This window comes from Ziziphus jujuba, chromosome 2 (assembly GCF_031755915.1).
Source record: "Ziziphus jujuba cultivar Dongzao chromosome 2, ASM3175591v1".
In the NCBI taxonomy this organism is placed as follows: Eukaryota; Viridiplantae; Streptophyta; class Magnoliopsida; order Rosales; family Rhamnaceae; genus Ziziphus; species Ziziphus jujuba.
In genome coordinates this window covers 33424514-33451480 of record NC_083380.1, presented here as the reverse complement: position 1 = coordinate 33451480, position 26967 = coordinate 33424514, and the positions used below count along the sequence as shown (strand labels likewise).

The 26967-nt window shown below is 33.8% G+C and overlaps 3 protein-coding genes and 1 pseudogene across 7 annotated transcripts; all 4 read right to left on the bottom strand.

Moving 5' to 3' along the window:
* Positions 1-1432: 1432 nt before the first annotated feature.
* Positions 1433-6244, bottom strand: LOC107419654 (glutamate decarboxylase-like). The gene is made up of 6 exons (XM_016028421.4): positions 6047-6244; positions 5740-5944; positions 3887-4087; positions 3178-3646; positions 2908-2960; positions 1433-2195 (listed from the first exon to the last, which is right to left on the bottom strand). Exons 1-6 carry the CDS (start codon positions 6130-6132, stop codon positions 1704-1706), a joined length of 1506 nt encoding a protein of 501 aa, XP_015883907.3. The 5' UTR covers positions 6133-6244; the 3' UTR covers positions 1433-1703.
* Positions 6245-11487: 5243 nt separating this feature from the next.
* Positions 11488-14926, bottom strand: LOC107419651 (putative receptor like protein 25). The gene is made up of 2 exons (XM_060814156.1): positions 14059-14926; positions 11488-11970 (listed from the first exon to the last, which is right to left on the bottom strand). Exons 1-2 carry the CDS (start codon positions 14174-14176, stop codon positions 11519-11521), a joined length of 570 nt encoding a protein of 189 aa, XP_060670139.1. The 5' UTR covers positions 14177-14926; the 3' UTR covers positions 11488-11518.
* Positions 14927-16408: 1482 nt separating this feature from the next.
* On the bottom strand, positions 16409-19097 carry LOC112493421 (uncharacterized; annotated as a pseudogene).
* Positions 19098-22050: 2953 nt separating this feature from the next.
* LOC132800585 (UPF0481 protein At3g47200-like) lies at positions 22051-25904 on the bottom strand. Of its 5 annotated transcripts, XM_060814641.1 has the most exons (4): positions 25587-25904; positions 24731-24956; positions 24236-24309; positions 22051-24150 (listed from the first exon to the last, which is right to left on the bottom strand). In XM_060814641.1, exon 4 carries the CDS (start codon positions 24122-24124, stop codon positions 22559-22561), a length of 1566 nt encoding a protein of 521 aa, XP_060670624.1. In that variant the 5' UTR covers positions 24125-24150; positions 24236-24309; positions 24731-24956; positions 25587-25904; the 3' UTR covers positions 22051-22558. The 5 variants fall into 5 exon arrangements, with proteins under 5 accessions (XP_060670624.1, XP_060670621.1, XP_060670623.1 ...); XM_060814638.1 differs by lacking the exon at positions 24236-24309 and having other exon boundaries at positions 25587-25903; XM_060814640.1 differs by lacking the exon at positions 24236-24309 and having other exon boundaries at positions 24809-24956; positions 25587-25903.
* Between the last annotated feature and the right edge of the window lie 1063 nt (positions 25905-26967).

Sequence of the window (26967 nt, the reverse complement as noted above, 5' to 3'; positions counted from 1 at the left end):
AGGATTGCTTGGAATTGCTTGGAAGGAAAAGAGCCTAAGCAAAACATGCTGTAAACTTTTGTGTTATATAATTTTCTAAAATATCATATTTGGCATTTGCGTGAAAATAAATCTAATCTAGATCATGCCATGCCATGGGGACTATCATTTTTTATATTTTATATTTTCTCTATCTATTTTTAATGTTTTAATATTTAATATTTTAAATAATAATGGAGAATAATAATGAAGCTTATAATAGGAGCTTTTTAATATATGTCCACAGTACATTGGAAGTGGTACCAGTTCCGATGCACTAGAGATTTTCTCCATGCCATGGACCAACAACTTTGAGCATTGAAGTAGGGGTTGGCTATGTTGGGCTTTTCTGTGGAATCCAAAATTAAGAATCCCCTTCAGCCCAGAGTCAGCATGGCTGTCCTCCACTATCAAGGGAAGCAAACTATATAAAAAAACAAAGATACACATTAGAACTTTACAAATTCCCATACATTTGATAATGCATTTGACAAAAATATTAATGACAAAACAAATGTATTCTTATATTATTATTAGAAGAATATTCACAAATATTATTTGAATCATAGAAAGTTGTTATCGGCAAAATGTTGGAAGAGAAGGCTATTCCTAATATATTAATAATTCCTAAGAGTAGTATAATACTAAGATTCTTTTCTTTTTATATACTCTTGCAGGGTTCTGTAAAATATCAAAAATTTGTGATACTTGGCTTATTACTTCTGATTTAAGAGTATGAATTTATTGCTTTCTTGTTGATGGTATTGAAATAAAAGATCATAGAAGTTTCACGAGGAAATATATATAGAAATATGTCCAACTTTTTATGTAAAAATTAATTGTAATATTTAAAAAGTACGCGCATGATGAACTTGGATATAGACTGGATTATAATTAACTCTTAATGTCAAGTTTGTTAGTATATTGAGTTTTTCTTAAATAATTTAGGGAAAAAAAAGAAGAACACTTAAAACTATATTCATGTTGAAAACCAAGGCGTTGGATTTCCAGCAACCTAGTAGTAATGAAGTTCCAAATGACATGAACTTACTCTGATGGAAGAGTATCCCATGTCACTTTGGGCATGAAAATGCATTCTTGTTTCTTTCTTTTGTGTAAATTTTGTAGATCATAATTTTTTATTAGGAAAATGGCATAAAGTATAGAAATATATTTAGAATATTCTAATAGAAAGGGAATGATCGCATTACTGACGCGAAAGCAATACTACATGTAGTTTACTATTTGCCAATTTTCACCATCAGACTTTATAAACGTCAAAAGTAATTGTAATATTTAAAAGATATTTTTGTACATGATAAACTTCCAGGAACGATCATAAAGTAAATCCACAACGTGTAGTGGTTTAAAGAACCATTGCTTCTAACTCTTAACAAATATTTTGGGCTTAATCTTAAAATCAAAATCTCTCGAGATCTTGTATGAACTTTTTCATAAAATCTTCTCATAAAAGCAAGTTTTTCGGTGAGATGCAAATTCACCAATCAAACGTGATATAGGACTACTTTATATTGCATATACGTAACAAAATATGATATGTCAGAAGGAAAGAAAAGTGATACTGCAAGATCATACCGGAAGTAAAACAGACACTCTAACATACCCAGGAATAGCATGTGAAATTAAAATCCATCATATACCAGCAGTAGACAAGTTTTGAAAGCCTAGCACACTCCAGTTCTCTTTCCATCGACAAGCCGCTTCCAATAGTTGATTACCCTTGCTTGAATTTCGGTTTCACTTTTCTGAACATGCTTCTCCTTCACTTCACGGTTTTGGCTTTCATCAGCAGCTGTTACATGGGCGGATATGGTTGAGACCTGGCTTGGACGTGCGTCTATTTCAGCCAAAACTCTCTCAATGTCCGAGACAAGTCTTTCGGCCAAGCTCCTGCTGAAATCCTCTCGAATCACCACCCTAAGGACAGCAACGTGTTCGGCATTTGCTGGCATGGTATAGGCAGGAACAATCCATCCAAACCTTCTCAAACTCTCCGACACCTCAAAGACAGTGTGTTTGCTGCTGTCTTTTAGGGAGCAGGCCACTAAGGGTACCCCAATATCCTTGGAGATGATGTTAAACCGCCCTGTTTTCTCTAAGCCTTCTTTCAATACTTTTGCATTCTCCGTGCAGTTTTGCATGATATTCTTGTAACCCTATGCAGGAAATCAGCACAGAATTATTTAACATATATATTTGAGAAGCGTTGCAACTATTTGATTCATTCTAGCGAGTCATTCTAGTGAAATTAAGCGGCCTAAATGGAAACTAGACAGGGGATGTAGGTGATTCTCCGTGCAGTTTTGCACGATATTCTTGTAACTCTATGCAGGAAATCAGCACATAATTATTTGACATATGTATTTGAGAAACATTGTCATTCTAGTAAAATTAAGTGGCCTAAAATGGAAACTAGACAGAGGGTGTAGGTGCTGAACACCAGAACTTGATATGAATGTCAATCTTTGGATTACACAAAATGCAAGGGTTTCATTCTCCCCATTCTTATCTGTTAATGTATTAAACTAGCAGTATTAAAGGACGATAAAGCAATTAAAACTTTATGCCCTGGGAAGTTCATTAGCAAAATTTCACACATGAAACATTTTTCAGAATTCAAGAATCTGTTCAGAGAAAATCTGCAATCAGATTGCCTTCCCATCTTCATTCACATTTCTATTCCTAAAGTCCATATAAACAGGAAGCTCTGTTTTTGCATGCTAACCAAGGTTTTAGGATAAGAATAATAAAGATCCCACAAGAAGAATATATATACTGACTAATAAACAAGTAACAACTCCAAACTAAATCACTTAAAGAAAAAACTTATTTCTGGGGTTGTGTACGTAAAATGGTTGCAAAAGTTACCTCAAAACCCAGTCGGATAAGTTGATAATATTGAGCAATTATTTGACTGGAGCCTGCAAAAGAATTTTTCCCAAGAAAAGACCCAAATAAAAAAATGATTGCTAGCTAATACATCAAAGTATCAATGCAAATAGGAAAGCAGAGAGTACAGAATAATGAAAGTATCTGGGATGTCTTCCAAACTCAACTATAATGCTGCTAAAGATTGGTATATCAAAATAAATAGAAGAATAGCTTCCCTGAAAACATGTAAGCACCTATATAATATACCTTTTGAGAAGTTGAGGGTGAAAGTAGGTTGATCAGACCCAAGGTAATTGATATGAAAGATAAGATCGTCTGGCAAGTCCTCTTTACTCCTCCAAACAACCCACCCAACACCAGGGTATACAAGGCCATATTTGTGACCGCTCACATTGATGCTTTTGACTAGAGGCAAACGGAAATCCCACTCAAGATCAGGATAAAGGAATGGAGCTATAAATCCTCCACTGGCAGCATCAACATGAATGGGAGTGTCGAATCCCATCACCTTATTCTTTTCGGTAAGGAGTTCATTAAGGAGCTTCACATCCTCAAACTCTCCATTCAATGTTGATCCTAGAATCGCTGCTACACAGATGGTGTTCTCATCTACCAACTCAACTGCTTTTACAGGATCCATCACATAATACCCTTCTGAAAGCTTTACCTCCTTCAGCTCAACCTCAAAGTACCTTGCAAACTTCTCCCAGCAAACCTATGTTGAACACTCTTCAAGATCACTATAGCAAGTATCAAACTAAAACTTGAAAATATAAAATGACATGTTAATTAAAATTTATACCATTTTTCTCTCAAATAGAATTTTCATGATGTTTAATAATATCCACATACAAGTTATTGGCGCATAAGGCATAGATTGATTTTCAAACAAAACAATGTCATAAGCACTTTATTAGAAGTAAGTTTAATCTGTAAAATCATAAAGAATTCTCACCTGCACATTAGCTCCAGTGACTATATTTGGCTTATCATAAGGTTTACCCTCTAATTTTCTCTTATTCTGCCACTTTCTCTTAAAAGCTAGACCTGCCAGCATTATTGCCTCTGATGACCCAACAGTTCCCACACCAACAGCAGCTTCATTCTCTCCAACCGGAGCATTGAACAGTTGGGCTATCATATTCACACACCGATTCTACAAAATCAAATGATCAAAAATAGTAAATGTCGATTCAGGCATGTCACCGAGAAATTTTTGTCAATTTGGTTATGAAATGATGATCGCTTTTTATTCCATAAGCAATGAACTTTGAATTAATTGAGAGCATTTACATTCATGCAAAATCACGTGGTGACATAATCATAGAAGGACGTTGTACATTTTCTTAATTCCAACTCCTTCATACTCAATTATGGAATTTTTTTTTTTTTTGTGATTTTAATAAATAAACATTTCTGAAGTTTTTGATAAATCTAACATATTTATGAGATGTGTCACACAATTGTTTTCTTTTTCTCTTTCTTTTTGTTAAAATTTGAATTTACTTAGTCCTACCTAAGAAAATTTGATTTTGTATTACCTGTGATGCTAAGACCATGTAGCAATGCAGTGAAAACTTTTAACATGTCAAATACTAGTAATTCCTCGGAACAATAGTAACCATATTTAATACGAAATTCTTATCCTATAAAAGGCTATCCAAACCAAAGGATGGATGATAAACAGCAGAAATAGCGAGTAATTAAAAGTTAGTGAAACTTTTCATTTTTGTTTTACAAAAGTTTTAGTAAAACTATGTGCTTTCAAATATAACCGACGACCGAATCTGCTCTTTAAAGGCAGTGACGGTGGCAAATGCGCTGTGCAAGGATTATCCGTCCATTCATTATTAGAGATTACATGTGGGCCCACATCGTTAGTTAACATTTTAATTTAGCGACCGGTAGCTGGCTGCCATTTATAGTCTGCAATCATCCGTCGATTTATTATAGATAGATCACATGTGGGGTCCACATCATTAGTTAACATTTTAATTTAGTAACAGCTAAGCTACCCACGATTTCTTTTTTTTAATCTGCAATTATCTGAGATATCAGCATCCCAAGCAATTAAAAGATAACTATGGAAAGAAAAGGAAATGAGAACAAATGTCAATGTGCTGCCATTAACTTTTTTTGAATTTGAAATTAATCTATTAAAAACAATAAGAATAAGTAATTAACCACATTTTTTAATGGCATTTTTAATTCTTGTTTAAACTAGTTGGCATAGAAAAGATTGTTTTAGTAATTTAAAAAACAATTATATAAATGGAATTGAAAAGTTGTCGAACTGATAACTACCGCAATATCTAGAAACCAAAAACTTTTAAAAGTTTAAAATAATAAAAGATAAATATTTTAAAGTAGAGAGAATAAGCAAAAAGAAAATCAATAAAATAATCTAACATCGTCCTAGTAAAAAAAATTAAAAAATTAAAATTAAAAATTAAAAATTAAAAAAAAAAAAAAGGGAAAGCCAAAAAAGATCTTCAATATTTAATCCGACGAACTGATTAGAAAAATGGAACTTTAAAATAATCAATATTCGACTTGCTCTTTTGGTGGACAGGCCAGTCTCGTGCCACGTTTGGGCTGTTTGCCATAAACTAATCACAGTCGGTGACTATTACTTTTTTTTTTTTTCCGTCTACAGTCAAAAGCAAAAACTCGCTCGCTCGTAAGCAAGCAAGCACTGAATTGCAGCAGCACATTGGAATCCAAGCCAGAATTGAAACAGAGACGAAATAATCAAAGGAAAAAGAAGAAGAAGGAGATCGATGATCGAAGATCGAAGAGGGAGCGAACCTGAAGCTCGGTGGTGACGGGGTATTCATCCATGTCGACGTAGTTCTTGTTGATCGACTCCATGATCAGCTTATCGCACTCCGGCTCCATCCACGTCGTCACGAACGAAGCCAAATTCAGCCTCGGCCTGCCGTCTAGCATCAGCTCGTCGTTTATGATCTGGTACGCCGCTTCTTTCGGAATCGGCTTCTCCGGCATCGTGAACCTGAAATAACAGCCCTAATTCCACCGCCATTAACATATATTCACAGACTAAAAAGAAACCAAATAAAACCGAAATTCAGAGAAGAAGAAGGATTGTGAGGACCTTGGGAGAGGAGTACGAACGTATCTGGAAGCGAAAGTGGAGTGCAAGTGCTCTCCACTGTCTTCAATCGTCTTGCTGAGAACCATTTTTTTTTTTGTTTTTTTGTTTTCAGAGATGAACTAAGAAACTGTGAGAGAGAGAGAAACCGCGCGCGAGAATGCGAAAGAGAGATATTAGAATATTTGCTTTTAAAGAAATGAAGAGTAATTAAGAAGCCAAAGCAAAAAAAGAGAAGCAAATAAATGATATTTGACGGAACGTGGTGATATAGTATAAAGATAAGATGGCGTGGAATTTGGACACGTACGACAAAAAGTTGTTACCGCATTACTAATGGTAAATTGCATTTATTTTTATTTATTTTTCTAGAAAGGGCTTGCCTTGCCGACTATATTTTATTTTTATTTTTTAAGAAATGTGTACCAAATAAAATGTTTGCTATTTTGGTTGAGGAGCGTACAATTTTGTAAAACAAAGAGTTTTAAAAATATTAATTTTACTTTTTTTTTAATTCATAAAAGCTAGAGGGGAATTTCTTTTGTACAATGGTTTTCTTTTTTAAAAAAAATTTGGAAGGCTAAAAAGTAACATATACTTAATAATTACAACGAATGAATTAAAGAAAAAGAAAAGCATTTTGCTTTCATTATTAACGGCGAAGGTGTAAATGCGATCTACAATCTATAATTTCCATTATGAAATGATTAATTTTTGTTGGAGACCAACCCATCACATTAATGATCATCATCAACTTTACTTTGATGTTACGATTAGCTGCATGACCCACAAAACAAAAACACCTTACCGATAAAGCTAAGTTACACTCCTTGAAATTTGTGGTGATTTACGATTTGTGTCCTAATTTTGCATTTGTCATCTATACTATGCATTTGACATCTATGCCCTCCGAATTTGTGTGCTGATTAATTTACAATTTGCCTCTTGAACTACTGAAATGTGCACTTATATATGCTCTCTAATTTTTGCAAAAATTCACACTTATGCCCTCATATATAGGACTTTAGCTGCAAAGTTTATAATAGTTTGTAAATTGTAGATGACAAATAAGTTTATGTGGCAAATTGCAAATCAGTACAAATTTATGGTACATAGATGCAGAAAGCCGTAAAACTAATTATAGTTAAAACCAATTCAAAAGAAATTCAGAATTATATATTTCCAGCAAAAGATAAAAAATCAAAGTAATAAAATTGAAAAAAAAAAAAGAAAATTATTTATTTATTTATTTTTATTTTAAGAATACAACGTGGAGAGTGGCAACAAAAAGCCCGTCTAGGTCAATTATTATGTGAGAAAAAAGAAAAAAAAAAAAAATATATATATATATATATATTTTTTTTTTTACAAACTTATTAAAGAGTTTTAGTTGTCATTAATATCAAAACCTATAAATTCTAGAAATTGAATGAAATTTGGGGGTTGGTTCTCTTTCTCAAGCCCAGGAGTCAAACCAATCAGTCAACCTTCAGTCTCAAATTACTTCTTTAATTCCTGGCAAAATTTTCAGGTGCATATAATATAATATCATGAAAAGATCAATAATAATAATAATAAAATAAAGGAAAAAAGAATAGAAACAGGTCCAGCAAAGACAAGGGCAAAAAAATCTATTGTGCTCCTGGAAGCACTAGAAATGAGCTCCACAATATCACAAGGGATTTATGTAAAAATAAATTTTATATAAAAATATCAAAAAGAAATTTTTAGAACTACAGCCTAAAGCACTTTTTTTTTTTTTTTTTTTGGTTTTGGCTTTGAAAAGCATAAACCATGTTGTGGATTTAAGCAACAAGCTTTTTATAAAATGCAAATTTTAAAAAGGGATTAAACAAATTTAATATCATAAATATTATATGGTTTATTTAGTTATCTTAATAATTCATTATGTCCTATAAATATGCGAGGATTGAGTACGTTTTAGCCCAGAAATAATCTAAGTATGATCAAAATATATTTTTGACTAGCTAATTCTCTATCTTATGAGCTTAAAACAAAATGAGGATGCATGCTCTCTTATTGTCATCCATATATATTATATATATATATATATAGGCCAAAAGGGCAATATACATATTGTAATACTAAATAACAGGTTCTTTTGGGCATAAAGAAAGGTGCATTATTATTACTGACATTATCCCTAAGGAAAGTCAAAATCTGACATAAGATGTCCAACTAGCATATGCGCTTCAAATTTATTAAATCGAAGGGCATACAAAGCTTCTACAATTCACTTCACCTTTTTTCTGAATTCTCAACCTCTTTCGGTAATGTGAACAACCTCTGATTAATCTTCAAAGCATGTGAAGCTTGCTTGGCAGTAACACTATTCGCCACACGTAAACATCGGACTCAAATTAAAGGGATTATTTGATAGGAAGGTCTTTGCTACCATATTAGCATAGGTTTAAAGGATAATTATATATCAATTCATCACGTATAGCATGCCATTTTCTTGAATTTAAAATAATTGAATCAATTCACCATATATAACATGTCATTTTTTTGAATTTAAAATAATTGAACTCCAAAACGATAACTCATTAGTTTGTAAACAAATAAATTATTTTATGGTATAAACTTCGTTAATTATAGTTTGTCAAATTTTCACCGAATGTGAAAGACCTATGGGAGTCATCCCCAGGAAAACAAGAGGAATTGCTTGATTTTCTTCTTTTGTTTTATTTAAATCTCTTATGATTTTTAATTAATGAAAATAAAAATGTACGTATATGGGAAAGTAAATGCACAGCATTTTCTCAATTCAATTACCATGCCAACCCCCGAAGGCAGAAACATACAGAAGGAATCTCCATCAGTTTTAAGGTTATGGTCCACACAGCTAACTGTTTTTATTTTTTATTTTTTGAGGACCTCTATAACTAATTAATTAATAACAATTATACATGTATGATGTAATATATACGTGCATGTATATATATATATATATATATATATATTTTAATTTATATATACATAAATCATTTTTAGCTCCAATATATATGGTGGGATAAATACATAGAATTTTTATAGTCCCTTTAATATTTCAGTCGGGTCATAATTTGTGTAGTCTTTTTGTTAGTATAGTAATTCATTTTGTTTTTCCTTTTTGATTGTCTTGTTGATAGGGATCTACGAGGAGTACAGTTACACAGCCTTGAAATGCTCGCTATACCATCACCAATTTTGTGACACCAAATAATTTTTAAATAAAATTTATAAAAATATTCTATATCTTACAAATCCAAACACATTACTTATACTTCAAAAGACATGCATCGAGACGAATAATAAAATGAAATTCATATTTATTTTGTTATATTCTTTCTCACCGACAGCCCAATCCTTTGGCTAGGGGGTCAGAACGTGTCCCAACAATATTTGGGTTATATATATAATCTTTTGGCAAGGTGATCATCGTGTGTTCCACCAATACTTTAGTTATCTATATATATATATATATATATGAATTTGGCTCTAGAATAATTTATAAAGACACTATGTTTCAGAGATATATCACATGTAGAAGAATCCAGTACTAGCAATTTACCGGTGGCTTCCACCATATTAATAAAGAATTATCATTGTAGGCTATGTGGAACGATGTGTATATATTATCTGTATATGAGTTTGGTTCAGCAATAAAAATACAAAATACTACTATGGATTCTGAAAATAGTACCCTAATTCTTCAATTGTAAGAAAAAAATATAGTAATGCTTTGTATCTGTATTGCTTGGTGTGGATTGAGACCTCTCTGTTTCGGAGCTTAAAAGACTAGTTTCCTCAGATGCATTTCTAATTGTTATTTTCTTTTAACACCTAACTAATTAAATATTTGGTAGGCCAAAATCTTTCATCATTTCATTGCCTTTATCCCATTGTCTTTCTTCCAATCACGCAGCTGATACTCTGCAGCAATAAATATATGGCAAACCTCATTTGATATATATGAAAAGGAGGAACAAAGTTCAAACTGCGATATATCCCTCATTGGCTTCTTTAGGACGTGACAATATTGCAATCTAAGCTTGAAATATCTATATATAATCACAAAACCAAAACAGAGTGTCTCTGTTTTAAGAAGAAGGAGAAGATTGATTATTGACCTTTATGCACATGTACTATACAAGTAGAGCTCCAAATGCAACAACTTAGCAAGCCAACCTTCATGGATGGTTAATTTTCCTTTGGCATCTTTGCAATTATTCAATATACAGTCCTCTTGATCTCTTGGGCCTGTTTGGCTGCTTGCTTTCAAAACGGTATATCTAGAATTTGTAAATCCTAAGAATTCATTATGTTCATTATGTTCTGTAAATATGCAAGGACTGAATGTTCTTTCCCAATTCCCAAAGCTAAACCATACTAAAATCAAATGCTTGACCAGCTACTCTATGAGCTAACAAAATGAGGTTTATCATATACTTTGTTATTGGTATGTTAAAGTGCATATATACTGTATTAATTTACAAACAGAAACAAAATGAAAGCTGTATGAATACTAATATACCTTGATAGTCCTAATGGTATGACCTTGAAAGATGTCCAACCAGCATGAAGCTCTATTTTCTTCAAATATGTTAAGTTGAAGGTCATAAACAGAGCTTCTCCAATTCAATCCATACTGATTTTCCCAATTCTTAACAAATAGGGAAGCAAAAGATTCAAATTTTTTCAGATACATCAGGGGCAAGAAATCCATGCATTATCAGTAGCGTGACTGATGAACTATGCCCCTGATTCATCTTCAAAGTATATGTAATCAACTCATATTCAGAACTCGAACTTTTGAAGATCATGTGGATGTCCTTATAATAATGCACATGAAAAGCTTGCTTGCCAATATTGAAACAGTTTAAAAAGCATAGTGAAAGGAATTCGAATTATAATATGATAAAAGATTAAGGTATTGCTTATAGGATTGCTTGCTAAGATAACAGTTTAGACTCTTCAAAATCATAATTGACTAGGAAGTCTATATGGATAAACATCAAACTCAATAGAAGAGCAGAGGAATACCTCTGAAACTTCTAAGACTGAATTTTATCAATACAACAAAGCATATAAGCTTTCAGAAACCAGAAATTGCAGCAAGAAAAGTAAACATCTTTGAGAAGAAGATTTTTATTATGGAAAGCTTAGAGAAAATAAAATGCATCGTTTTGAACCACTGTTCTCGTACAAAAATAAAACTAACTGTTACTTAATAAACCAGACGAAGCATAGTTTAAATGGGACACCATCAGTAGAACACAAATTACTGAGTAATGGTAACATGTAAACAGCTAGCATCGTCTTCAAGCTCTAGGCTTCCTTGTTTCTTCACTACATCAATAATATAAACCACAAGAAAAAAGGTAGACACGTCAAATTTTCTTCAAATAAGAATAAAATATTCATATTCAGAATTTTTATCACTTACTTTAGCTACTTTAACTTGAAGTGCTTTCAACTGTTGGCTCCTCTTAGTCTCCTCGGTGGGATCACACGAAAAATCTTGAACACCAAGTATGGGCTCCTTGAGGTGATGATATATCCGAGTATCAATCCAATTATGAGTCCGCATCCATATCCTATCGCAACAGCTTTCCAACCAAAACCAGAAAATATAGAATCACCTGATTCCTCACTGTAAGGAGAAGGTGGCACAGGAGACGTTTCACACTTTTTCGACGATGGAGGACCACATAATCCACAATTTCCCTCAAAAGAAGAATTTGAAAACGTCCCAATTTGTCTGGATTGTGGTATTGGACCCGTAAGTTGATTGTTTGACAAGTTCAAATATCCAAGAAACGTCAGACCAGTAAGCTGCTGAGGGATTTCACCTGAAAGTTCATTGTTTGAGAGATCCAACGATTCAAGTTCAATCAGGTTCCCTAAAGAAGAAGGGATACGTCCTGCAACATTGTTACTTGACAAGTTCAGCACAATTAAATTTCGAGCATCCCCTACTGAACTTGGAATTTCTCCATAAAATTTGTTGTTGGTGAAATCAATGCTCATGAAGAAAATTAAAATTCTAACATAATGGATAGCTAGCCCTTTATTTATCATGGTCACCGAGTAGGGCTTATCAAAGCGATTACCAATGAATTTTGATTGTGACTTATTGTATGAAGCTTTCATTGAAGTCCAACTTCGAAAATAATCTGAAGGCAAACTTCCAGTAAAATCATTGAAAGATAGATCAATGATACTTAAGTTTGCAAAGCCAAAAAAGTTATGTGGATGCCATATTGGACCATAAAATTTATTGGAAGATAAAATGAGAATTTGAAGCTTTGGCAAACTCTGTAGCATAAAAGGAAATGTGTCAGTCATCTGATTGTGGCCTAGATTTAGAACTTGCAGCGCTTTGCATTTAATTAGGGACTTTGGAATCTCTCCATTTAAATTGTTGTAGCTCAAGTCCAATGTTTGTAATTGGTTTCTGTCCCCACATGTCCTAGGCATATTGCCATTCAAGTTGTTTCTTCTTAGATTTAGAACCCCGAGAGAGCTACTGAAGTTAGCCAGACATTGAGGAATAGTACCGCTCAACTTGTTACTTGACAAATCAAGATATTCAAGTTCCCCCAATTTACAGAACAGTGGATCAATTCTTCCAACCAAACTATTTTCTGAGATGGAAAAAGTAAAAGGTGGACATTGGTGGAACAACAAGTGATCCATGCAACATGTTGGAATGTAGGTCAAGTGTACGCATTGACTTCCACGGAAGAATTAACGGTACTTTTTCCCAACCGCGAATGAAGTTGTGAGAAAGGTCCAAGGTCATCAAGGACTCTATCCCAATGTTCAATAACCATTTGGGAATTGGATCGCTTATATTATTATTGGAAAGATCTAATACCTCCAATTCACCTTGCGTTTTCAAGAATATGGGGAACTCTCTGATGTTGCAAGAGGATAAATATATTCCCTGAAATTTATTGGAGGGAGTGGATGCCGTACTTAAATTTGTTATAAATAAGCCACTATTATTTGAAAGATCAAGAAAAGAAAGCGAACTCATCTCTGAGAAGAGGCCAAAATCGAGGCTGCCACTTAAATCATTTGAACCAAGCTCCAAAGAATATAATGGGGATAAATTAGAGACGTTTTGGATATTGAAGCCTGTAAACTGATTGTTTTCCAAAGATAAGTCCGTCAAAGAAGGCAGTTTAAATAAAGAAGCAGGAATGACTTCAGTGAATGAATTATCTGACAGTTCAAGCTGCTCAAGGAACGTCAAGTTAGAAATAACGGATGGGATTGAACCTGTCAGATCGTTGTCATCAAATTTGATATATTTGACACGATGTGGGAGTGATATTGGGAGTTTGCCACTGAAAGAATTACTTGAAAGACTCAAATGTTCCAACTGTGTGAGGTTTCCAAGTGAATATGGAATTTGACCGCTAAATCCATTTCCCAGAAGGATAAGATCTATAAGCTCAGTAAGATTCCCAATCGTAGAAGGAATAATCCCGGAAAAACTACAGAAATGGAGAAACAAGCTATTCAAGGGTTTAAGGTTGCCAATCGAATTTGGTATTTTTCCTGAAAAGTTTGTACCAATAAGATTCAATAACCTGAGCATACTGCCAGAACGAAATTCAGGAAAAGAACCGGAAAGATTGTCATTCTCAGACAGCTGGATGAACTGCAAGTTAGGCAAATTGAATATATCATTTGGAAACTCACCATGCAAAGTGCAATCTTCAAGAGAGAGATGTGTCAAGGAAGATAAATTTGCAAAGTGAATAGGTACAGGTGAATCAATTTGCACCCAATCAAGGTAAAGTTGTCTTAAATTGGTCATGTTTTGGGTAAGCCTTCCCACCTCTCCTTCTTTCATATACAAAGCACTCGGAAAAGTATAAGCGTTTAATGTATAGAAATTGTCAGAAAGATCAAGTGAATTCAAATTTCTAAGCCTTGAAATTTCAGATATTGGAATATGCCCATAAAACATAGAATTAGAGAGGTTGAGATGGGTTAACCTTGAAAGTTGGCCAAACTCCGAAGGAATCGGGCAAGAAGTGAAGTTGTTGAAGGCAAGGTTGAGCTTTCGAAGATGAAGCAAGCTGAAAAGGCTGCTGTTAGAACGCAGAGACCCATGAAGCCAACTCTGGCTGAGGTCAAGGCTTATTACATAACCAGTTGCCATATCGCATGAGACACCATCCCAAGAAGAACAGCAGTCACTGCCAGCCTTCCAAGATTTCATCTTTGGATAGCTGTTAATCAGAAAATCAGAGTATACACGCCTCTGAAATGTAAACTCAGACTTAAGTTGGAGTAAAATAGAGCTTTGTCGAGGGAGGCAACTAGAGAAAGAAAGCAGAGAATGTGAATCGAATAGACATGGATATAAGAGGATCACCAGGACAAACAAGAGGAACTGATCGATCATATCCCTCTTCATTTTTTATCAGAGATTATGAGTGTAAAAGCAAAGTGAGTAAAGTATTCCAGTTGGTTTTTTGTTAAGTATTTTTTCCTTTATTTTTCAGTACTATTTATAATTGGGAAACATTTTTTTTTTTTTTTGGCTGATATTAATGAAAGGTCTTTGTGGTCCACCACCATATTTAAGGGTTTTTTATTTTTTATTTTTTTTAATTTATATCTTTTACGCGTATTGTTGGTCAACCATGCAAAGTCTTTGTATTTTTTTTAATGTGTTTGGTTCTAATCTTTGACTCTTTGCAATATGGGGATGGTCTACGAAAACTTCAATAAAGCATTATCTCCGGGTACCTATATACAATATAGTGTTTTGCCCCCTTTGATGGGATATTGAATTATTTTGAGGTGGATTGGATATTTTTAACTGAATATTATAGACAAGGATTAGCGGAGTATATTTTGAGGCAATCAGATATAATGAAATTGAAGAAACATTGGTATAAGAACAGAGAACTTGGAAGTAAAGCAGAGTATTTTGATTCGACTACAGTCCTCTTAATCTCTAGGGTATGTCAATTGCAAGCAAATTGGGATTTTATTGTTTTAGTGTAAAGAAATAATGAATGAACAAGTTGTGTTACCCGCTGCCCAAATTTGGAACGTTCCTATAATGCATATAAGAAAAGCATGCTTGCCAAATTTTTCATACTTAAATATTTTTTGAGTGTATGTAAAGATAATTATTTTCTTTTTTAATTCTTTTTTAGTGCTACTTGATTATTTAGTGTTGAGAATGGTGAAAACAAATATAGCTAATAAAAGACTGTTTACCTAACAATGATACATGTACAATGTAAGATTTATATATTTATACATATATCTACATAAACCAATTTTGTAGTCCATTGACAATGGTATTGTAGTTGGGACTTTGTGGTATTCTTTGTGTTATTAAATAACGACGGCTTATTAGATTTACTATATTATTGTAGTTGGGTCTTTGGGGGGCGTTTGGTACGCAGGATAGGTCCGGATCGGACGGGATCGGACAGGATAGGTTCGGATCGGACAGGATCGGATAGGATCGAATAGTACAGTACTGTGTTTGGTATAGTTCTGGACTGAATGATGGACTAGTTGTCCTATGTTTGGTGCAGGATTGGACTGGATTGGACTATTTTGTAGTTGATGCATTATTCACCCTCAACATTTGGTCTCTTCAAAATCTTATTGGACTCATCTCAAACATCAAAGGAAAGATGTCAACATTTTCGTAATCATCATTAACCAAAAAAAAAAAAAAATCAAAACTAAATAAAAAAAATTATTTTTTCGGATGTCAATAATCTTCTAATTGAACAAAGAAATCACATATATTGTGGCTTTATAGATGGACAGCCACATTAACAGAATTCTAATTGATGTTTTGTCTAAGAGAACTATTTATGTTATGCATATTTATGAAACAATTTATGTATCTAGTACTGTTATTACTGATTTTAACCTTTTGTGTGGTGTCCATTAGCTTGTTAGCTTGATGCTCATTATAACTCCGAGGGTTGAGACAGAGAAACATGTCAGAATCCACAATTAATTTGTTTTCATAAACATTTTCCCTCTTTTTTTTATTTAAGAAATTTTTTTTAAAGTACATGGTTAAACAAGAGATGAGATTTGTGACTTTGATACTGGTGGTGACACCAATTCTTTATTCCTTTCACTATCGGCTATCGATGATTCCATTGCAATTGTTGATAATGAGGAGGATTGGTTTTATTTTTCAAAACCATTAATATAAATAAATCTCAATTGTCTGAAACATCGATTGGCTAACTTTTCAGGGCTATCGAATTGTTTGCATATAACGAAAGCACCAGTATTTGAAGCATTATCTCCATTAAGTGGCCTTCTGACATCGCAATATTGATCAAGTATGAGCTATCAGATAAATAATATGAACATGGCCACTGTGTCAATTTCTCTACAGGGAAACATGGCACAACTTGCGTGATGAAAGAGCTGAAAAATGTTGCAGGAGTTCACAGAGTTACCCATTCGTTTTCCAAATGAGGTACAACCTCTCCCAAACTATCAACTTAAAAATGATGTCAAGCGTGAATCTGTATGATATGGAAGTCCAGTTCTAGCTCCAAAACCTCTACAGCAGCCACCAGCCTGCAACAAGTATCACATAATTTTTTTTTAAAAATTATTATATATATATATATATATATATATATATAATTTTAAAAAAAAAAAAACCATGTTAAGTGCAGTGTTAAATTGCCGTAATATCTGAACTTACCACTTGAGCAGCAAATGGTAACATTTTCTCAGCTGACATGTTGGTGCAAATAGCTACAACTTAGAAAAGGAGGAAAAATAAATATATAAATTTAAGAAATGAGTCAAAGAAGCAATTAAAGAAGGTTAGAAGAAAAAAAAAATGGAAGAAGGTAGAAAAGGCAGTAGAAATGAGGTTTGCACTGATCTGACTTCTACCTGGAATAATGATAAGTAATTGTAAGAAACAAGCTTTTTCTTTTTGTTATTTTCAAAATTTCATCAAAATGAATTAACAGATAAAAAAAACATCTTTGTTAAAGTTTGAATAATTTAAAATACCATAAAGAACTGCTCCAATAAATGCATCACCAGCACCAGTTGTATCAAGGAGCTCTAAAGGTGGTATTTTCTCAGCCGTTCCAACAATCAACCTCCCATGGACTATCCCAAATTTGTTAGCTCTTAGTTTTGCTACTGGCTGTACAGATTCAATGAAAAATAATATTGTGAAAGTATTCACTCTTATTCATATATGACTAATAGCAATTGCAGAGTACCACTTTAACCTACATAGACAATGCAAAACAGAAAGAATATCTGGGTTTCAATAAAGCAACTTACCGATGGGACAAATGTTGGGAAGGTTATGCTATCATCTGTTTTCTGCATCAGCAACTCTAATAAGCTTCTATATCAATTTCTTCTGTCGGAGGATCCTCTGCCGGAAACAGAGTTTAATGAAAATCTATCCATTTTGTTTAAAGACTTCAAAGAAAACAGAATACATCTAGTAATTCAGAGCAACAACTAAGGCACCCTATAAAAGAATACTGTATTTTTCCGCAATCAAAGAGTTCGAACTATTCACTAACCATTTACACTTCTTTCAAGCATTATGCATCCTTCTTGACCTAGAGTCACAACTGCAAATTTGATATTTGGCAATCTCAAAAGCATGGAAACAAGTGCACTTGGAATAGATGGTGCTTCAGTCCATGCCTATCAAAAGAGCATACATAAACAGTAAAATTGGCTACTTGGCTTGTTATGAGCTAAAATACTGCAGAGAAATATAGCTAATCAAACATTGTCCACAAAACGGCTCATTTGAAGAATTGGAAAAAGAAAAAGAAAGAAATTGATCATATAGTATGAACTGACTGGAAAAATATATAATAATTAAAACAATGCTTCATATAAATTTGATATCTGTACTTATTGAAAATTGGTTGATGAGAAAAATTCACTAGTCACAACTCACAAGTTCCTCATTATTAAATCAGGTACCTGTGGAAATTTTGTTAAGCACACAACATAATCAGCCAATTTTAGAAGATCACCCAACCATTTGCTTTTGTGATCTGCATCAACTAAAATAGGTATGCTTCTGCAAGAAGCCTGCATCAAAAGAATCCAATTGACACTGTTTTATTCAAGCAAGTTAACAATAATTTGACTTGAAAAACAAAAGGAAGCAGGAGGAGGGGGAAAGAAAGCAGAGCGGATGCAATTATAACACATGGTGCTTTAAATCATACATACGGGTAATTTTCCACATTCCACATTCCTCACGAATCCAAGCCAGCAATCATCAAATAGATCAAAACAACCCAGCAATCATCAAAATCAAAAGAGAAAAAGGCAAACCCAGATTAACCCATTAAACATCAAAATCAAAGAAACCCAATACAAGAACAAAGAAAGATTTTTAGCCTTCCTGAGAAAAACGCTTAAAAGCCTCAAGAGAGGAGAATAGGAATAACCCCAGCTTCCCACTATATGCTCCTGTCTCTCTCTCTCTCTCTCTCTATCTATTTCTCTCTTTTATGTTGTAATCCCAGGTACATATATAAAGAGGGTGTGTGAGTCACTGCAATGTGCGTGTGCGTGAGAGTGGTCTTTTGTGTTGTGTGTGCCAGTCTGTGGCAATTCAAGGACAAGGAGGACATAGATGAAGGGAAAAGAGGAGGGAATTGTGGGCGTCTTCATACATGGTGCAGGTGATTGAATACAAGCCCTAATTTCGGTAAATCAAAATACAGACATTGGAGAGAACACGAAGAAGAAGAAATCATACTAATCGGCTGTGTTTCTTCCTCAGAGGGATGCAGAGGTCTCGAGAGGCCATGGACGTTCACCGGGGAAGAGCTGCTTCGATTGTTGAGACGATCTGGTGGACCTGCTTTGGCGAGAGATACCAGCGAGAGACACCAGCGAGAGAGAGGAGAATGGGACGTGAGTTTGGGACAAAACTGACCCAGGTGGAAAACGGGTCAGTTTAATCCTGCGGAAGTGGGACTCTTTCACTGTACAGGTCAAGTTGTCCCATTCTCTAAATGTTGCTTCCAAACACCGGACTGGGATACAGTCCTGTCCTGACCTGCCCAATCCGGTGAAACAAACACGCCCTTGTGGTACTCTTTGTGCTATTAAATAATAATGCCTTATTAGGCTTACTATATTTAAAAAAAAAAAAAAAAGACTTACTAGGCTTTTTTCTTCTTTTTGAAACAGTGATACGAAAACTCCATTTTCAATATCCAAACCTTATTTTAAAAACAAAAAATTATTTATTTGAATAGTGATTTATAACACCTTCAATTCCTTTGAATACAATTATTAAACTCTTTTAAAACTCTAAAATTAAAACTTACATTAAAAAATTATTAGAAGTCAAAATGACTATTAATATTGATATTTCAACAATCATATAAGCAAGTCCTACCCAAGAATAATTTGGTAACAAACAAATTCCACAAAAATATATTTATTTCTATGAAAAAATTGGAGAAACAGAAGCATAAAAACAGAGAACTATAGCAAAGGCAAAGGAAACATATGCTTTTACTATGCACTTGGATACGTTTCAATCTAATAAGAGATTTATCAACCGATAAAACATATGCTTTATTATAGTTATTTCAGCAATACTATTTGTAAAGACGTTTTGACGTTTTTGTAGTGTTATTTATTAGTGGAAAGCAATACTTTTTCGAACATGATTAGTTTTTAAAGTTTCTATTTATTATTATTATTTTTTTTATTTATTGATTTGTGTAATTTACTTATATCATGTGTTTTGGTAATCATAGTTATTGACTTTTTTTTTTTTTTTTTTGGTTGAAAAGAAAAAAAAAAATTTATTGATTAAGCAGCAATCTTACAAAAGTCATCTTCTACCAAAGAAACAAGACATTCTGGACCTGATTCCATCCAACAGTTAAAACCAGAACAAGAAAGAGCCTTTCGAGCAATTGAATGAGCAACTCGGTTTACAACTCTTGGAACGTAACCACACAAACAGTATCCCTACCTCTAAGAATTTACTTAATCTCCTCAACAATAAAAACATCAACACCTAAAAAATCTGTAACATTATGCAAAAGATGAATAGCCTGTAATGGATCACTTTCTAATTCAATCTGAAAAGGTCCAGATTGAAAACTAAAGAACAAACCTCATCAAATAGCGAAGACTCAGCCGAATAATTCCATGTTGCAGCAGCCATTAGAAATCCAGCGTATACTATCAAGTTGTAAACTTAAACAACTATAAACTGGAAAGAAAGGAAAAAATAAAAAATAAAAACCAAGACAATGTAAAGTTGGATTCAACTTTTTTTCCATTAACTTCATAGTTAGTTTAGATGCCTAATAAATTTTAATTATTACTAATACACACTTCAAGTAAATAATTACGTAAATTTAAGTATAATAAAATAAAATACAAAAACTAAAAACCAATTATATTACCAAATGACATCTTATTTATTTATTTTTATTGTTATTGGAACTTTGAAAGGTCTTTTTGTGGTTCACCCACATAATTAAATAACAAGACTTGTGTATGGCTTACGGTCTTTTGTCTTCTTCTTTTTGTATAGTCTTTGTATCATTAATGTGTCTAGAAATTTTTTTTCTTCTTAGTCATTGTGATAGGAATGGTCTACGAGGAGGGAGAAAAGAGAAGCCACCACTTATTGGGGAGGAAAAATACCAGGTCATACATGTGCTATACGACTCTAAACAATTATTTAACACAAATACAAATTAAAATGGGGCCCAAGATACAACACAAGGCCTCTTGGTTTCCAATACTCTGATAGCATATTAATCCCCAAAAATGATAGCAAATAGGGAGTGGATCCAACAATGGCACATTGAGCCAACGCATATTTCAACATCCACAATCTTTTAATGGGATATTGATCTTGAAGGTGGATTGGCCATTTTGATCAGAACACAGATTTTACCATTAGACTCCAGGAAATAGCATAAATACACAAGAAATATAGGAGTTCCAGATCAACAAATTATATACATGAAGGATATCAACTTTCAATTATTAACAACCACCAAAAATAAAAAAAATCCAATTACTTCCCATATTTAAGTAATAAATGGATCAAGGATAAATTGCATCCTATTTTCCTCCCATTTTATCTTTTGCATATGACAAATATTTAAATTAATTCCATATTTGGTCAGCTGTTACTTTTTATAAATGCTTAGAATAGTCATTATTTTTTTAGAGATGACAGAATTATTTTCCATTAGACTTTGAAAAAATCTACATTGGCAACCTTAACAAATCTTGCATTAGCCTCTTTCATTTTGCAACTATTAGTAGACTAAGGATTTGTAGTCTAATAATATGTGTTGGGTTATATTTGAAATAATTTTGAGGAGTGGTTGAATATATTTGGAAGCAATCGGATATAATGAAATTGAAGAAACAGAGGCATAAAAGCAGAGAATTGAAGCCAAGGCAAAGGAAATATATGCTTTACTATGCACTGGGATACATTACAATCTAATAAGAGACTATGCATATTTATAGTCATCTGGTGACGGTAATTTGTAAGGAGGGTTATTAAGATTTCTTCCACATGAAGTACCCAATCAAAATACTTTCTTCTAAATGAAGTCGCTGGCTATGAGTGAAATATTACAAATTATGTATTTTTTAACAATAGGTACAAAAGTATATGACATGACTTATTTTGAGCTTTCCTAGCCTTCAGAGCATTGTGAAAACCCAGTGCTTAGCAATTTCCCTTGCGTAATGTATGCCTTCAGACTAAAGTTCTCTAACAATGCACTGCCTTTAGCTCTTTTTCTTTCTTCCAATCATGGCAGCAAATCCTATGCCGCAATAGCTATATGCAAAACTTCATTTGATATGAGATTCAAATTTAAATGTATCAATCATTAGGTCTTTCAGGATAAAATAATATTGCAGGACTCAGAGCTTGAAAATGTGTTACATTGTCATAAAACCAAAACAGAGTGGCTCTGTTTTAAGAAGTATTAAAAGATTGATTATATGCAGCTGTAAAAGAAGAGTTCGAAGTGCAGCATGCTACCAAGCCAACCTTGACGGAGAGTTAGCTTACTGCAGCAATAAATACAAGGAAAGCTTTCATGAGAAGGAGGGACAACGTTCAAACCAAGATTTACAGTCACAAACCAAAACAGAGTGGCTCTGTTTTAAAAGCAACAAAAATATTGATAATTTGACTTCTATGTGCCTATACAAATAGATCTTCAAGAGCAACTCTATCCAAGCAAGCCAATCTTTAAGGATGGTTAATTAACTTGACGGACATAAAGAGGTCCTCCAATTGAATCCATACTGATTAATTATCAAAATTCTCAACAGAAAGGGAACAAAAATGTGTAACTTTTATCAGATGCATCAGGGGTAAGAAGTCCACATACTGTCAGTAATTTGACAGAAGAACTATATTACTCTCAACTCAAATTTGGAATTCGAACTTTAGAAGATGGTATAAATAATAATTATTCAATTTTTCCTCTGCCAAGCTGCCAGAAAAGTCTGAGCCACAGTGAGCAAGATGACAGAAATGGCACCGCATAATGCAAGAAGCGTCCAAGGGCTTGTGAAATGGGTGTTGTAACATTCTGCCATCCATTGCTGGAACTTGCTATTGCAATACTTTTGAATTCCACGCTTAGCTTCGGCATACATATGAGGGTCTGGGACCATATTGCTTGCTATTTTCGCAAATAGATGTGCTACTTCTTCGTCGGTTCTGAAGCAACTAACAATGACGTTCTGGGATCTTAGGATCATCACATCTTCAGCATCGTCAATAAGTGATTCCATGAAGCACAAATAAGAGGCGACAACCTGTGTGTACTCCAAGTTTGTATAGCTTAATTCGAAAGCCAACATGTTGAGCAGCAGGGATTCGGTGTAGTCATCTATGAGTATCGGAGGAAGTGTGAGCACTCTCCCGATGAACATTTGAGATTCAAACTTGATATCGCTAAATCTACCTGTTTTGTTTGGTCTGAACCGGATTCCCACAGACTTGAGCACCCTGGCTGAATGATAGGAGTACCAATCACTGGTAGCACTTGGGGTGGACCTGATTCCCATACAATGGCGCACAACGTCTAGTATCCTATCCCACACGTGACGATGTCGAGAAGGCAAGGTAGCACTTTGTTTCACAAATCTTGTCCTCGTCATGTCGAGAAGATGAAGAGGAGATTTAAATTTATGTTTTTGTGGTGACCAGAAGAAGTAATTCCTAACACCAGACATCCATGGTTTGACTGCAGGAGGAAGTCTTCGACACATATTGATGAAATTTTTAATCCCCTTCTTCCATTCATATAAGTCATATTCTTCATTGCCCTTCATTAACGCCTCGAGAACAATGTAAGGGAGTTGGTTCTCTAACAAGAACAAGTCTCGCTTGACTTTAGATATGTCTTTTTTAATTATCGCTATATCATAATACTCTTTTACCCCCTGCAACAACATGATAAACTCTAGAATGAAGCAACCGTCAAGAAACATCATTTTTGTGAATGCCTCATCATCAATATCATTCAATCCTTCCATATCATAGAATTCCCTTGCTTCTCTAGCAACCTTTTCGACTCTCTCATATAAATCAACAAGCCCAGCAGTTTTACAATATTTCCATGCCAGTTTAGTCTTGAGTTCCTCAAATTTTTTGAGGCGAAGATACCCATGGTGATAAGGACCGATGGAAACCACAAGAGGATAAAAGCAATTTCTTTCATAAAAAACCATCTTGGGAAGCTTTGGTATCTTGTGCCTTTCTGGTTGTTGGTTGCTTCTTGGAGTTGATAATTCAGCCTGATTAAGCATGAAATGAAGCTTAGGAGGGAGATCAAGAGGTCCTTCATTTTTCTTGCTGATAGGTGCTGGTCCTTCGTTTTTATCTGGAACCTCTGGTATCTTGGGCCTCTCTTCTTGTATTTCTTGGTTACTTCTTGGAGTTGATGACTCATCAACAAGATCCTCATAAGGTCCTTCAGTATTTTCCATGTTGATTACTACTTCCTTTGCTGCTTCAGATTGCTCCTCCATTTTTGATGCAGAAAGAAGTTCCTCTCCTGGTATGTCTTGATGTGAATTATATATATATATATATATATATATATATGGGTAATTAAGAAGAAAAAGCAGAAAGAAAATGACCTTATTAAGAAAATTTGAGAGAGTGTTTGTTATCTCTGAAAAAACCTCAGTACGTACCTCATTCATTCATTAATCTGTATTTAATTATACAAGAGAAGATTAGTCGTCTAACTGCCTAGCCTAACTCAATCACGTGCTCTTTTAATAGCTTTTAGCTAACTTTGCACAAGTACTAATATACAGCTCATCAGCAATAGCTGATGTGGCAGTCACACTTATTAATCCCCCTCAAACTTACTGAGTATAGCTTATAAGCAAAACTTGAGTTTGCAAACAGAAATAAAATTCCCCCTTAAACCAAAGCGCACATGACCCTTAACTTGTCTACCATCTAATTGCAGCCTTGAATATACAAATGCTTGAAGTGAGACAAGATGTTGGGTACCAGGGAACAAAGCTTTTTAATTTCTAGCACTTCCTAACCCTCTGGCTCTTGAGACAGCTCATGATCTATTTTTTAGTATAAATGATATTATTTCCTCTTCATTTTTGTACCTGACATTATTGGTGAGAAAACATATACGAATTCCAGTTGGGTCTTTGTAAGTGTACGTTCTTGTGCATTGCACTCACCCTAGAATAAGCAGCCATCGTTGCACTCCAAGAAATAGCATTCCTGTCGGGCATTTCCTCAAACAGTTGTCTTGCATTCTGAACATCCCCCATTTTCCCATACCCATCAACCATCACCGTCGACACAACCACATCCTTCTGCGGACTTCTGTCAAACAAAAGACGCGCAGTTTCCATGTCATGAACCAAAGAGTAAAACTCAATGAGCGCACTAATGGTAAATGGGTCTTCGAGATACCCAAATTTAACAACATGGGCATGAACTAAACGACCGGTTAGCCTCGAATTTACAAACACAGCAGTCCCACCTTACTAAATCAGTAGCATGAACTAATCAAATTCGAAGAAGTTCATGGCTAATCAAAAGAGCAAGGTCCCTTTATGAAGATTAACTAAGAAAAAGTCAAAAAGAGTACCTATTCTCAATCAACATACAATTGGAATTTTTTCTTCCCACCTTCTGCAAATTCTCAATCACTTATATATATATATATATATATACGTATATATATGTATAATCAATACATATTTTCTTTCTCATACTCTTGCTTTGATTATTCTAACAGATACAAGCACATATCTAAGACCACTACAGATTACAACCCATTATTATTATATATATTTCAAGTCATTACAATAATGGAACATCGTCTCCACTTCAATCACGTAGCGAAAAAATTTACAAAAAAAAAACAAAAAACAACGAAAGAAAAAAGAATAGAGCAATCTCTACAAATTCAAGAAGAGGAAGCTGAGAAAAGGGGAAATAATAGCTTACACTGATCTGTGCAGATGAGAAGAGAAGATTGGTCTTCTCTGAGAAAGGGTTGGACAAGAAGGGAACGCAGATCAATTGAAAAGAAACTTTATAGACAACAAATCTGACCATTGGTAAATAAGAAAAGAAACAATTAAAATAAGAATGGTAAACGAAGACTTAAAAACCTTATTAGTTGGTCATTACAGTGAGATATTGAATTTTGAAAGGGATTGATTGTTGAGAACAGTGGAATCACCACACTGAAGAGAAATACTAATAAATTAAAACAGAAAATTGCAAATCATAGTGCTCCACTGCCAACTTTCCCCTAAGTTTTCACACGAACATTATTCAAAAATCATCGTATTATTATAGCATAGCTATCTAATAATTAGTCTTTGCATTAGTCATTATTTACTTTTTTTTCTTTTTCCTCCCTCTCGTGTCCTAATAATTAGTCTTTGCATTAGTCATTATCTAATAAGGGCCAGTTTTATATACCAAAGTAGTAAACAAAGATTTTTGACAAATACCATTTTAGTCATTGAATAAATAGATCCAAATGGTGCATAAATTATGACCATAACTCTCACAACTTTTATGCTATCCATTCAAAGGCCAAGATGATTTGTTAGAAAGTCAATTATCCAATATCTAAGGGGTTCAGTTGTTAGTTGAACATACTGCCAAGACCGGTCTGAGCATTATAATGTATTGTTATCAATTTTTTTTTTTTTTTTTTTTGGAAGATAGAATTATAATGTATTATTATATATATAATTCACATATTGGAGAGTGAAAATTGATGTGGTTCCTAAGTGCCTCAAGATGATCTACGCCACACTTATTTTTCCATATTAAATTAACAAATAACTTACACACCTATTTTAATCTGAATATAGATCTTACCATTAGATTTTCCCTTATATATACATGTATTTATATATTTGTCTAGTAACAAAATTAACAAAATGGTTTTGTTCATTAATCTGACAGTGTATCTAATTCAAATTCTGTTTGAAGTTCAATGTCATGAATAAGAACAGATCATCACTCTCTCTATTGTTGGTGAATCAAATATTGCTTAATGTATATCAACATGGCAAGATAACAAGAAACTGAATTAGAATGCTTTAGTGATTAACACACTTAACAGACTGACATAATTAATATTAAAGTCATTGGATTTGCAGCAAATAGTGTAACCCCTATGTTATCACTCCAAAATGATAGGATTGGGAAAAGAATGCTGCAACTCTTGAGCCAACTTTTTTTGTGCCAACACTATTAAGTAGTCGTATGTGCTAAAAACTATATACTACCTAGCCTGACTCAATCACATGCTTCTTTTAATAGCTTTTACAAGCAGAAGCTAACTTTGCACGAGGTACTAATGTAC